The 13,462-nt window shown below is 39.9% G+C and overlaps 1 protein-coding gene across 5 annotated transcripts in view; it reads right to left on the bottom strand.

The window, feature by feature from the left end:
* The window catches only part of Tmem71 (transmembrane protein 71), a 28,956-nt gene that overhangs the window by 12,824 nt on the left and 2,670 nt on the right, over positions 1 to 13,462 (bottom strand). For 4 of the 5 annotated variants that reach the window (XM_042699978.1, XM_042699982.1, XM_042699981.1 and 1 more), the window contains exons 3-5: positions 13,161 to 13,221; positions 12,446 to 12,658; positions 9,234 to 9,406 (exon numbers count right to left, since the gene is read on the bottom strand). In XM_042699978.1, the coding sequence (XP_042555912.1) occupies positions 9,234 to 9,406; positions 12,446 to 12,658; positions 13,161 to 13,221 (447 nt within the window). The remainder of the gene's footprint in view (positions 1 to 9,233; positions 9,407 to 12,445; positions 12,659 to 13,160; positions 13,222 to 13,462) is intronic. The other variant, XM_042699979.1, reaches the window with a different exon arrangement.

Below are 13,462 nucleotides of genomic sequence, written 5' to 3' on the forward strand. Positions count from 1 at the left end.
AACATTAATCTAATACTCCTTCCATAAAACAAGCTAGTTCATCTAATAACCATATATCACAAAGTTTCAAATATGCCAAGGTAACTCCAGAGTAATAACTGGTGTCTTCAACATGAGCTCATCAAGGAATACTATTTTATCATCATCTTGATTGGATTTTATTAGAAAGGATGCATGTTGAGAATATCCCTCAGCTACATGCAAGTTTAGCTTTACAGCTCAGACTCTCTGCATGTCTCTGATTTGGTTCATCTAGCATGTAACCATTCTCTAGGTTTTATCTTTGCTGGTCCTTGTGATATCTACTGAAGGGCCTAACTTTATTCCCATGTATGACCTTAGATAACAACTTGAGGCAGAGATAATTAAATTTGATCCACTCATAGATAGTAGGAAGAATTTTTGTATGGGATGCAGATGTTTCCTGGACTAATATCTAAAAGATGGCACATATCCAATATTTTTAACTATGAAGCTCAAGAGAAAAGGACATTCCTATGGGGGCAAACCAAGGAAATTCAGAATTCTAAACAAGAACTGTGGTTAAAGCTGCTCAGATGAGTGGAAAAAAAAAGTTAGGTCAAACAGCAAAAGAATGTTCAGTAATTCAGGGAAAAAGAATGAACTGTCTCTCCTAAGATTTTTTTAAAATGGTTATTAGGATAGGCTAAAATCTGTACTAATCTGAGAATCTGATATTCATAAAAAGTCTGAGGTTTATAGTAGCCCTGTGATGTCAGCAAAAAAGGCAATTGAGAAACTCTTCCAACTTAAGCTGTGCAGCTTCCCACAGAGAAAGCTCAAGGAAGATGAGGCCACAAGCCAAAGTTACAAACTGTCCAAGAAGATAATCACCCATGGGCAAGGAAAATAAATACAGCAATACAGGAAAAGAGAACTCTAGACTAGCAGATGCTTGGGGGCATCTTCAAGCTTTGAGCAGTGGATGTAGTGTTTGAGGAAATTGTCCTAACATCTTTTTACCTTGGAGAAATGCTGAAATAGACTTGTAAAATTATTTTTAATCCATACAATCTTTTTGTTTTTTTTTTTTATCTAACTAAGACCATTAGTGCTAAGATCCACATGAATTTTGGATTTATCACTAAAAGAAATGCTCAAGTTATCTAAATATTTGACAGATACTTACCAAATCCATCCATTGTAAGCCATCCAGAGAGATGGGAAGGATACAACGTAGAAAACCCAGATATTTTGCCAAAGGAGGTTAAAATCTTAGGTTATAAGTCTGTGCACATGACAGTCACCAGAAGGAAGCAGTAATAAAGAGACTGCTCTTTGGATGTAAACAGATAGCATTTTTTTTTTAAAAAAGGTGGTTTGGGGAAGCTGCAAACACTTGGGCTTCAGAAAGACCAGACCATTTCTGTTTGGTATTTGGGTTTTTATTTTTACTGTTTGCGTCTTTAAAAATTAGTGCATATTAAATTTTCAACACAGTTCATTGTGATATATCTGTACATGAATGTTCTTCGATCAAGTTGTCCCGTCTATTTACTCTTCAGATTGTAAATCATAGTAAGCGTAATACAGGCACTTTGCTTAATTATCTGACCCCAGGTTTCCTCATCTACAAAATAGGACAACAGTTTCCATTTTTCAGTTTTGTTGTGATAATTAAATGGGACAAGGACAAATGTAGACACTTGAAATACAGTATGGTGGGGGAGAAACAAAAGCAATAATCATGGTAATAAATAGAGTTATCAGCAGATGGCCAGGTGGCTTGGTGGGGGTAGGAGGGCACTGGTAAGTTATTAAAGGCTGGCTTGAAATGGAAAAGGAGTGCTCAACAATTTTCAACTCTAGCATAAAAGGAGCTTGTTATCCAACCTTGGAAAGGGGATCGTTTTCCTTTGAATTGAGCATAGAGGATATTGCCCTACCATAAAAGACTTGTCCTGTTTCTAAACACCTCAAGGTACAAGGTTTATCAAATATGGTCCATTTAGTGTACTATATGACAAGGTGCCTTCTTGAAGAAAGCATCCAAAGGGAAGAAAAGGACTGTTACCACTGCCACCGTCCCCTTGCAAAACTGATTATTCACTGCACAAGGATCTCCAGGAAACACACACTGGAAATGAAGCAGGTAATAGCCAAGGGGTTAGTACCAAAAACAACGAAAGACACAGGAAGAGCTGAGGGAATCCAGAAGACTTTTTGTAGCATGTTGTAGACATTTCAACAGGAACTGTCTGGGAAATCTGAGCAGCCCTCCTTAATAAATAGCAAGGCTTTCTCACTTGGATAGCCGGTGGGGGACATCTGGAGCATAAAATGACTAATGAAAGACATGGACTGTGGCAGGCCATAGCGACACCCCAGAGAAGATGCTAAGCCAGAAAATTCTGGCAACTGCAGCAAGAATAGATGTGAAGACAAACACCTCAAGGGCATAGGGCAGGGAGATCTATTTATTTTTCAGTGCATTCATTGCCCACATGGCCCTGTGCAAGGAGCTGGGGGAGACCAATCCAATTACATCTGCTGCATCCTGCTTCTGGAGGAGACACAGGCAAACGAGAGAGCGATGCGAAGGCCATGAGGCCATTGTTGTGATGAGAACTCACCCAGGTCATCGGGTGGAAGTTTAGGAAGGCGTGTGTGTGTCTGTCTTTGAAAATCTGGGGAGGCTTCACAGAGGAGGCAGTGATGAAATGGAAATGTGGAGGATGAGTAGCAGTTCTTTTAGAAAATGGCAGGAAGAGAATAGACCAGGCAGAGGAGGAGGTGAGGGAAGAAGGAGGAGGATGCAGAGGTCTCAAGACCTCAGTCTGTGAGGCATCATGGGAGCTCAGGCTCTGCATGGCTAGAGGGAGACTTGTGAGATGGTTCTGGCTGGAACGCTGGAACATGAACATTGGAGCTCTGGGAAATGGTGACAAAAGGGAGATGTGTCTGTTTTTCCTGGTTGTGCCTGCTCTTGTCCAAACACCCTCCTCTCTACCTGCATAGAATCATAATAAATGCTTTTATAAAATGATTGTGTAAATAGAGATTAAATGATGGGTAATTGGTACGATTTTTTTTCTTATCAGTCATAAAGCTTGAACTCTGGGCCTGGGCTCTGTTTCTGTTCAAGGCTAGGGCTCTACCACTTTGAGCTACAGCACCACTTCTGTTTTAGAATCTCATGGACTTTCCTGCCCCAGTGGGCATCAAACCATGGTCCTCAGATCTCAGCCTCCTGAGTAGCTGGGGTTATAGGCATGAGACACCAGTGTCCAGCTAATTTTTATGATTTTTACTGTATCATCTCCCTCACTAGACTGAAAAACTTCTCAAGAAACAGGTCATGCCATCTGTCTTAGTACCTAGCTAGCCCCTAGTGAGCACTCACTAGACTTACTATGTGACTGAATGGAGAGTTATGAGGGGGGTGGTGGTTAAGGCAGGTTTGTAGGCTAAAGGCTAATCTGAGTCTGTTATAATTGAGTAACAGTAAACATGGAGCTATTCAGTCAGTTTTGAGCCCTGTGGAAGATTGAAAAGACCTGAGACTAAGTTGCTGAGGGAGCAGAATGGCATCATTGTCCAGCTTGAGGACTCAGTCTGCCAGTGGCCCTATGCACAATGGAAACTGACTAGCCTTTGGCTGGGGAATTCCTGCCAAGTCTCTAGGTTCCTCCCTAACCTCATTCTACCAATAACTTGTGGCCATATGACACAGCAGTCTATGGAAGCATCCTTGCTGTTGCCATAGAGAAAGAAAGAGGCAGAACATGGAATATGCAAATCATCTACTAAGGACCACACCTAAGAGAAGGTCCTGAATCAACAGTAACTGCAGCACACATGTGGTAGACAAAATCCTGGGATGAATGGGTAAAGAATTTGGGGATATGCACACAATAGAATGTCGTTCCCCTTAAATAAAGAAGGAACTTCTCCCACATGAAACATAAACTTACCCATCAGACAGTGTGTTAAACAAAATAAGCCAGCCACAGAAGCACAAATACCATGTAGGTCACTCCTAGGAGGATCTAAATAACTAAACACATAAAAACAGGAAATATAATAGCCTTGCCAAGATCTGGGAAGGCAAGGCTTAGGAAAAATGGGAAATGCAGACTTTTAATTATGTTAAATGGATGAATTCCAAAGAGTTGCTGTACAGCATCTTGCACAGTTAATGAGACGGTATTCAGTTAAGAAAGTAACACACATGTTAAGTGTTCTTACAGATACACTGCACAAAGAACCATTGGGGAATATTAGATATGATCATTATCTTGATGGTAGTAGTGATGGTATCACAAGGGGCACATGTACAACTCATCAAATTGCCAACATTTAATATGTGTAATTCTTGTATTTTAATCATATCTTATTGGAGCTATTTAAAAATGAAAAAACTAGATAGCCAAATTAATAAGGAAATGAGGAAAAACTGGGAACTTCCATGGCTGAGTAGATATGCAGGAGAGGCTGGGAAGAGGTAGACAAGACTGTGACAATAGTAAGATCCTGTGCTGTCTCCTCAAGCTGCCTGGATGGAATGTAGAGCTTTGTCATTGAAAACTGGATGAAAATAAAAAGCTGTGGAAGTGGTGCTGTGGCTCCAAGAGGTAGAGCACTAGCCTTGAGCAAAAGAGCTCAGGGACAGTGCCCAGGCCCTGAGTTTAAGCCCACAACCCAAAACAAACAAACAAACAAAAAATCCCCACCAAAAAACAAAAAGGAAAATTGGTCTATTTGGGGCTGGGATGTGGCTTAGAGGTAGAGTGCTTGCCTGGCATGCAGGAAGTCCTGGGTTCAATTCCTCAATACCACATAATCAGAAAAGGCCAGAAGTGGTGCTGTGGCTCAAGGGGTAAAGTGCTAGCCTTGAGCAAAAGATGCTCAGGGACCGTGCCCACGCCAAAGGTAAGCCTCAGGATTGGCAAAAAAGAAGTGTATTCTATGTGGAGTATTGGAAATTTTATACAGAATTTCTAGGAAGAAGAGATGACATTAAACACAGAAACTACAATCCCTAAGATTAAAAAATGACCAAAGATTTTTTTTTTTCATCTCTGAAAGGTCATGATTTGGCCCCAACTCCCAATTTCCTTGACTGGCAACAACAAATAACAATAATAACTTTGATTGTATTACATTTAAGGACATTAATTTCATGTTGTTTCACTTGATTTCTTTAAATTCAGAGTAGTTTGCTTCTGTCAAAATAGGTCAGTTCTGTATTTTTCAGAGACTTTCCATACCTGGCATGTAAAGTACATTATTGCTGTTTGTACTGAGAAGCCCAAACCCATGAGTAGCTGTTACCATCAAAACTACTTAACAAAGAAAATCATGGGAGAGTTATTGCTTTAGAGAAAACCTGGGACTACAAGCACGGTGATGGGCCTGTCCTGGGGCTGGCAGGATTAGAGCTTATGGAAGCTTGCCTTCAGACTTCTCTGTAAGAATTCTCTAATCTCTTTGAGAATGACTTACAGACTCTGGGAACACATCCTGCTATTACAGTAGTAGGGTTTGAGGAGCTGTGAAATGCCCTGTCTAAAGACTGGATTGCTGCTGATGAGAAAGGTGTCTTCACACAGCTGGGGAAGGGGTGAACTGAGGACAAATCAAGTAGGCAAAAAAACCCTCTCTCTCCTAAAAAGAAAATGAAGCTAGGGAGAAAATCGAGGGAAGTAGTGTTTGATTGCATCCATTTCGCAGAGAGAAAACAGCAAAACAATTTAATTCTGAATTCTTCAGGAATCTTCCAACTAGGCTATATTTCCAGAAAAAAAATAACTTGCTGATAAAAGTCACGGAGTCTCGGGTAAATCAGGAAAATAAGAAGTCTGAGGAACGGTTGATTATAGCTGACAGCGGAGATGAGAGATTTCTAAAGCCTGGGCATATCCAGGTTGACTAATTACTGATTTTGGAGCCGGGTGGTTTGATTTGTTATATATTTAGAAGATATTTGACAACCATGAGAATTTTAATAAGAAACCTCATGCACGTGCAGCTCCACTGTGGTCCAACTGCTTTAAAGTTTGTTTGGACATATTTGGAAGAGGCAACTATGGCAAAAGTAAATGTTAATTTCCAAATATAAGAAACATTGCCTTTGGAATCATTTTCCTAAAGTTTAGTCATCAAGTATGGTTTCCCCCATCTTTGCTATACCAGAAACTTAATTCTTCTTAGTCACTGAATATTTTTTTTCAAAGGACCACCTTTTATACTTTTATTTTAAAGGAGTCTTTATATAAATTATTTCAATGTTCTAAAGAGAGAAGAAATGTTTAAAAGTAAATACAGTGAAAATACAACCTTCTATTTATGCTGTGTAACTGTTGTAGCTTCTCTGAGACCATTCTTTGCTAAAAAGAACTTTACTTAAACAAAAGGAAAAATAGCAAGTGTTTGGGAATCAAAATCTACTGAGTTCTATACTGAGCAGGTCTTCTTGATCCTATCAGGATTCTCAAAGGATCTGAAGAGGGGCCTAATTTTTCTCATTGTGTAATTAACAATGCTCATTTCTGTTGGGTCCCCAAACCATCTTCAACTCCATCAGCATTTGGGGAAACACTGCTTGAGACCTGAGAAGAAATTTGCTTTAGAAAGCTAACCTAGAATGGCCAGATGGAAACTTGAATAAGCATTTGAGTGGCAGGCATAAACAGCATTAGCCAATGAGAAACGAGACAACCTCCCAAAGAATGGAGTAGGTAGGGGTGGGGATGGGAAGATAGATTCTAGTCAAATGATGTAAGTTTCCATCAAAGAGGTCAACAAGGTCACACAGCATGGAGATTACAGATATCAATAATACATTATACACTTGAAATTTGGTAACAGAGCAACTAAAATATTCCCACAGGAAAATCTTCGAGTACATGGAGGTGATAGATATGTGTTAATATATGTTAATATGTTAATGGATATATGTTAGCTTGACATAACCATTTCTCAGTGTATTTACATAATTCAGATCATCACATTGTTCACAACACACACACACATATATATAGTTTTTATTTGTCAATTCTACATTAATAATTTTTAAAAATGACAGTCTGAAATGGGCAGATCAATAGAGATAGAGTGTAGGTTAATGATTGTTTGGGGGTGACAGGGAATGAGGGATGACAGCTAATGAGAATAGGCTTTCACTTTGAGGGTGATTAAAATGTCCTGAGATTAGAAAGTGTTCAACGTTGGATTGCCTACTTTGAGGCTATCCCAAATGTGGCAATGAAAACATAGCAAGTATTTCTGATTAATGTAAGTATTTGCACCAATCTGTTGGGGATGCTGAGTCAGCAAGATGACCTCTCTTTTTGTCTTCTCAGTAGAGATCCCATGCAGAATTTCCATCCCTCCCTCCTCCTGAAACTCCCCAAAGGCTATGGAATATCTAGATTAATCTTACTCAATATGGATACCACTAGCTGTTTCTTTGTACTGTCTTCTCTCTGGAGTCTAGGGTCCTCTGTCCCAGAGCCTTTTCCCAATATAGCATAGGGCTTAGCAGCACATACTAAAGTTGGATCCTGTCCTTGCATGGGAAGGTTGCATGGGAAGTATCTGATCTGCCTTAGCCTCCTGCCCTAGAAAGTGGGGATAGGCATAATAAACCTCCTGACGGTTCTGGGACTTTGCAATAATATATCATATTATGGTCTTGGTTAGTGTTGATCTATAAAGCTCATTACTATTAATTGGAAAACACTTGTTCTTAGTCTTCAGTTCAATACGCTGAAATTTTTTGCTCTATGCTTCTCTTTGCTAACTTACTTATTGCACATAGGTAGATTTTTTTACTCCAGAAACCATTCCTGTTTCTCAGGTTGGCTTCTAAATTGGTATCTCTGGATCCTTTCTTGCTCATGAATTTCCTTGTCTGGTTTACCAATTTTGACTGGTTATCTTCCTAGGTCCCATAAACACCTCAAATACCACCCATATAAAATGGGATTCATTGTTTCTTTCCCTGACTTTAATCTGTACCTTTCTTCTGTTTTTATTTTTGTAGAGCTAATAGGTATTACACACGATACCAGTCCTGTGCTCTGATGGTACTTTTTAATGAATTTCCCTTGTTTCATTCTCATAGGAATTCTTTTGTGCTATTATTTTTCTGTTCATACAAATGAATATACAGAGAACCAGAGGGGTTAATTAACTTCCCAGGAACACTTAAATAGGAAAAGGACTTGAATTCAGGCCCATCCAACTCCAAAGACCATTCTCCTCATCACTTTGCCTTACTATCTTCAGTCTCTGGTGATTCCCAGAGACTGCCATTTTGAACTCAAAAGATATTCCTTAAGTCTCTTTCCTCCTTTCTGTTTCCCACACCAATTCCTAACATACAGGTTTGAAATTGTTTCTGAGCTCCCACTAACTCTTCCCCAGCCATTCTTCACTGCACATTACCACAAAGGTAACTTTGAACAACCAAATCTGGTGCAGCTTAAGGTGCTGTAAAAATATACATAATTTATCAGATAAAAACCCAACCTCTAGCATGGCACATTGGTTATTTAGCCAATCACCATCCATCTTTGCAAGCCCATTCTCTTCAGGTCCTGCATGTGTTTCTTTGTTATTCGGGAGAACTGGAATATACTTGGTTTTATTAACCATCTGGTTATGTTGAGGAATTGTTTCTTCACGTAACAAACTCTTATTCTATTTTAAAAATAAGTCTAGTACTTTTTGTGCACATGTGCAAACAGACACACAATGGCGTCTTCATAACTTTGTGTCAATGTCACTTTAAAATTTTTGGTGATGTTCTGTATTTGCACAAATTGTTAGTTGTGGGCAAAACTGGATGTATTATTTTGCAAGATCACATGAATTTTAAAATAATTACTGCAAATTAAAATATTAAAAAATTTAATGTAGTACTTGACTTTTTCTACCAGGAACCAGCTTGAGAAAAATAGTAGGCATATAACTACAAACACTATACACTCAAATTATTATGATTATGCTATATGACTCTTACTAATTTGTTCTTTGGGACTGGACACAGAGGGACCTTCTGTATTTGACTTCTAAAAGGAGAGTACAATCTTCCTGACAAAGAGTACAGTATAGGCTTTTGACACAGATAGACCTGGGTCAGTGCTTTATTCTCTCTTATCAAAATGATGATAATCTCTGTGGATTGGAAACTGGTCCAGAACCCTATGCTCAACACTACCCATTTGGAAGTATGCTTCACTACAGGAAGTGAGATTCAAACTCACCATTTTCATTGTGATGATATATATCTGGCCTCCTGACATCTTCCAGCCAGCTTTCCTCATTTGGGGAAGAATTTATATCATCGAAGGTACTTCCATCCAGCCACGATTTAGAGGCTCTGGGGTTGAACAAAGAAGAAAGAGTGTGGCGGATTCTCTTTTTCTTTCGGAATACTCTAGGAAGAAATGGAAGTAGCCTAGTGAACAATAAGTAGCAGAATTGAAACAGAATCTGGTGAGAAGGGCTTGATACATAGATTATTTCTGAAGACCTATCTTTTACTGTTATCCTAAGGAAGGAATACTACCCAGGCAGATGAGTAGTACAAGCCAGAGATACTGCAAATATCCTACAGTGTGCCGAACAATTCTTCACAATATAGAATCCTCCGAGTTGGGTGCCAGAGACATGTAATCCTCTGAGGATCATGGTTTGAAGCTAGTCAAAGCAGAAAGTCTGTGAGATGCTTATCTCAGATTAACCAGCAAAAAGCAGGAAACGGAGCTATGGTTGAACTGGTAGAGCACCAGTTTTCTTTTCTTTAAACATATAAATGATTTAATTAGTCTCTTGATTAGTTTAGAACTATTTTGTAAGGATAAATTCCATTTGTTAGAGCAAAAAGAGAGCGTATGTAGCCTTGGAGTTGAGGTATAGCTTAGATTTGGGGTAGCATTTGTGACTATGGTCTTTTATGCCCCAAATCCACATACTATGGGAAATCCAGAGATATTTCTTCAGAATCTGCTGTGTGCTGGGATGTTGGGTCAATATCAAGGATACTGAGATACTGTTGGAGAATGGCAAGAACAATACAGATATATCTAATGTGTTCCTTACTCTGTGCCAGGTAGCTTTCTCAGTGTGTTACATAGACAAACTCATCTCACCCTTAAAATGGTCGCATGAGATAGGTACTGTTATTACTCATTTTTTATAATTAGTTTATTTTGTGTTTCAATGTAAGAAAGACTTCTTCGGATCTTTAGTATTTTAATTTTAAAATACATCTTGATGTCAACGATTTAATTCTTGCTGTGCGTGTGTTTATTTAAATTTTATTGTCACGATGATGTACAGAGCAGTTGTGGTTACATGAGTAAGGTAGTGAGTATAGTTTTGGTTGAACTTGTTACCCTCTCCCTCATTTTACTCCCCCTTTACCTCCCCTCAACTTCACCCTCCAGTTGTACTGATCATTTTCAACATGGTGTCTTGTGAGTATCGCTGTTGCCTTGGTTCCCCCTTTATCCTTTGTCTCACCATTTTGTTGTTCATTTCTGATGTCAGGAAACCAAGGCCCAAAAGGTTAAGTTACTTGGCTAAGGCCATCCAGAAAGTAAATGACAGAGCTGGTTAGCAGCCCCAGACAATGGAGCTCCATAGCCTCTTGTGCGCTCCATGGCATGTTGGGGACACATGTCCTACAAGTCTTACTAAGAGGCTGATTTGAGAGCACTGGAAAGGCAATGCTAATGGAAAAACAAAGGGGACTTTCTTGGATCTTGGAGCATTCTTGGAGATAAGGCTGGAGAGGTATAAGGGACAGATCATGCTCGCTCCAGTGGCTCAGGCCTGTTACCTCAGAGAATGATTTGAAGTCTCCTGGACAAAAAAAAATGTCCTTATGACTCTGTTTCTAAAATAACCAGCAAAAAATAGGAGTGGAGACATGCCTCAAGTGCTTGGATGGTAGAGCACCAGCCAAGCAAGCCAACAAAGCATGTAAGGCCCTGGGTTCAAAATTAGTACCACCAAAACAGGGGGAGACAGCTCATAAAGTTTAATATTAAAGCAAAATGGAGATGAGGGGAGATGAATGTTGGTGACATGATTTGGTTTGCCGTTCCAAAAGACTTTCAAGCACAAAGGATGACATGGAGGGCCCAGATTGAGGGCAGAGAGGCGAGTCGAGCACAAAACAGAGTAACTTTGTTGGTGCCTGTATGGCCTGTGCGAAGCTCTGTGTTAAACACATTATACTGGTGAGAAACGCAGGGAGTCTGAACTGAAGCCAAGTAATGCAAAGAGGAAATGGGACACTTTTCCCTTTATAACATTCTGCTCTCCTGCGGGGGTGTCCTCAGCTGCTCTCAGAAGATGCATTTTGGATTGGGTTTCCCGCAGTATTGAGATGGATTGCTGTAAACCTTGGGCATTCTTATGCTGATGATTCTCAGCCAAAGTGATTCTGGTCCTTAAGAAATATTTGATTATTTCTGGAGACCTATCTTTTACTGTTATACTAAGGAAGGAATTCTACCCAGGCAGATGAGTAGTACAAGCCAGAGATACTGCAAATATCCTACAGAGTGCCGAACAATTCTTCACAATATAGAATCCTCCGAGCTGGGTGCCAGAGACATGTAATCCTCTGAGGATCATGGTTTGAAGCTAGTCAAAGCAGAAAAATCTGTGAGATGCTTATCTCAGATTAACTAGCAAAAAGGAGGAAACGGAGCTATGGTTGAACTGGTAGAACACCAGCCATGAGCTAAGCAAAAGTTCCAGGTCCTGAGATTAAGCCTTAATACTGGGGCACATAGGTGTGGGAGTGCGTGCGTATGTACACACACACACACACACACACACACACACACACACACACACACAAACATACACTCCCGCGCATCCATCTCTGCATTGCAATCATTTTTAACTTTTAAATATAAATCACATCGTTTTTGCTTGGCTCCTCTTTATCTACAGAATAAAATCCAGTCTCAGTATGATGGTAACCTCCCTCCACCCCATCCTTTCTTATGTGCTCAGCCTTGTTCTTGCAGACTTCCCCTTCCCTTCCCACCCAGGGTCTATCCTTGCCAAGCTTTGTACATTTCCCTAACTATTCCAGGATTCTCAGCACCCTATGTCTGTGCCTTCTCCCCACTTCCCACTTCATTTTATCTAACATAACCCATCTTCTAGGACTCAACTTAATCACCACCATCTCTAGGAAGCTCCTTTACCTCTTTCACAAGTATAGACTTCTCTCTTTTACTCTCTACCATATTTGTATTCTACATATCTATATCTCTGCATCTGGATTGCTTCAGTTCATTTTCATTTTCACCTTAGGTATCCCTGTCCCGGATTCCTTTTTTGATGCCCACAGTCTCAACAAGTAATGAGCTCCTTATAAATGATTATTGAGTGGATGAATGGATGAATGATGGATGGACTTAATTGCTGTTATGCAATTTTCTCTGCTTACCTAACTAAGTTCTCCTTGTACATAACACTGGTCTGAGAGGGGTTCAGGGTGATGTTCCCATCGCTGTCACAGAGGAAGCTGTCCTCTGTCCAGATGTAGTAGCCATTGGTGAGGAGCCTGGGACTCCTGCGGCAGGCATGATGGCAGCCTGTCAAGGGATCTATGGAACAGCATTCGAAAGAACTGTCACCATCCAGGAAGTCACAGGCAAATCTAGAGAGAGAAAAGACAAACGCTGGGGAGAAATTTCAATGGATGCCTGTGGAAAGAATGAGACTGATGACAGAAGATCAAAGAGAAAAATGGGGTGGCAAAACAGACACTCCACTGACAAATTCTAGAATCTACTTGTTGGAGTGGTGCATAAGATGTGGCCACCCAGTGGACTGATGGAATGGTGGCTCTTATAATAAAATGAGATGGGAAAGCATATTTAAAAGAACATCTGAAGGGGCAAAAGTACCCATCCATTGTGTTCAATACAGTTTCTCCACTTAGTAAAGAAATAAGTTACACCTCTCTACACTTAAAATGCAGGCATGTTCCAAAGAAGGGATTTTATTCCTGGATTAAGATTGCATTTTGTTTTGAGATAGAACTGGAGATATATAGGCCCAAAAAATCTGCATGATAGATAAAATGATATTTCTAAGCCAGGACACAATAAGACAGTCAGGAAAGGAATCTGATGGTTGAGAAAAGCTTCACACCTTACCTTGCAAAAAGGCACTCAGGAGACAGCTCTCTATCACATTCACTATCTGACCTGGAAGAATCTGCATTAAAAAATACAAGAGAAAGTTTTACATTTCACCAACAAGTATGACCAAAAGTGTGTGAATAGCTGATGTCCACCCCCAGCAGAGTAGTGAACACATCCAACACATCAGCCTAACACAACTTGTCCTCAAGTCCCTACAGGAAACAAAAAATGATAAAGGAATTTCCCTATTCTGTCTCTTCGTACACCCTACCATCTTCCAGAAGTTCCTTAGTGCAGCATTTGACAATAATTAA

This window comes from Dipodomys spectabilis, unplaced genomic scaffold (genome assembly GCF_019054845.1).
Source record: "Dipodomys spectabilis isolate Male_0828 unplaced genomic scaffold, ASM1905484v1 ptg000264l, whole genome shotgun sequence".
Lineage (NCBI taxonomy): Eukaryota > Metazoa > Chordata > Mammalia > Rodentia > Heteromyidae > Dipodomys > Dipodomys spectabilis.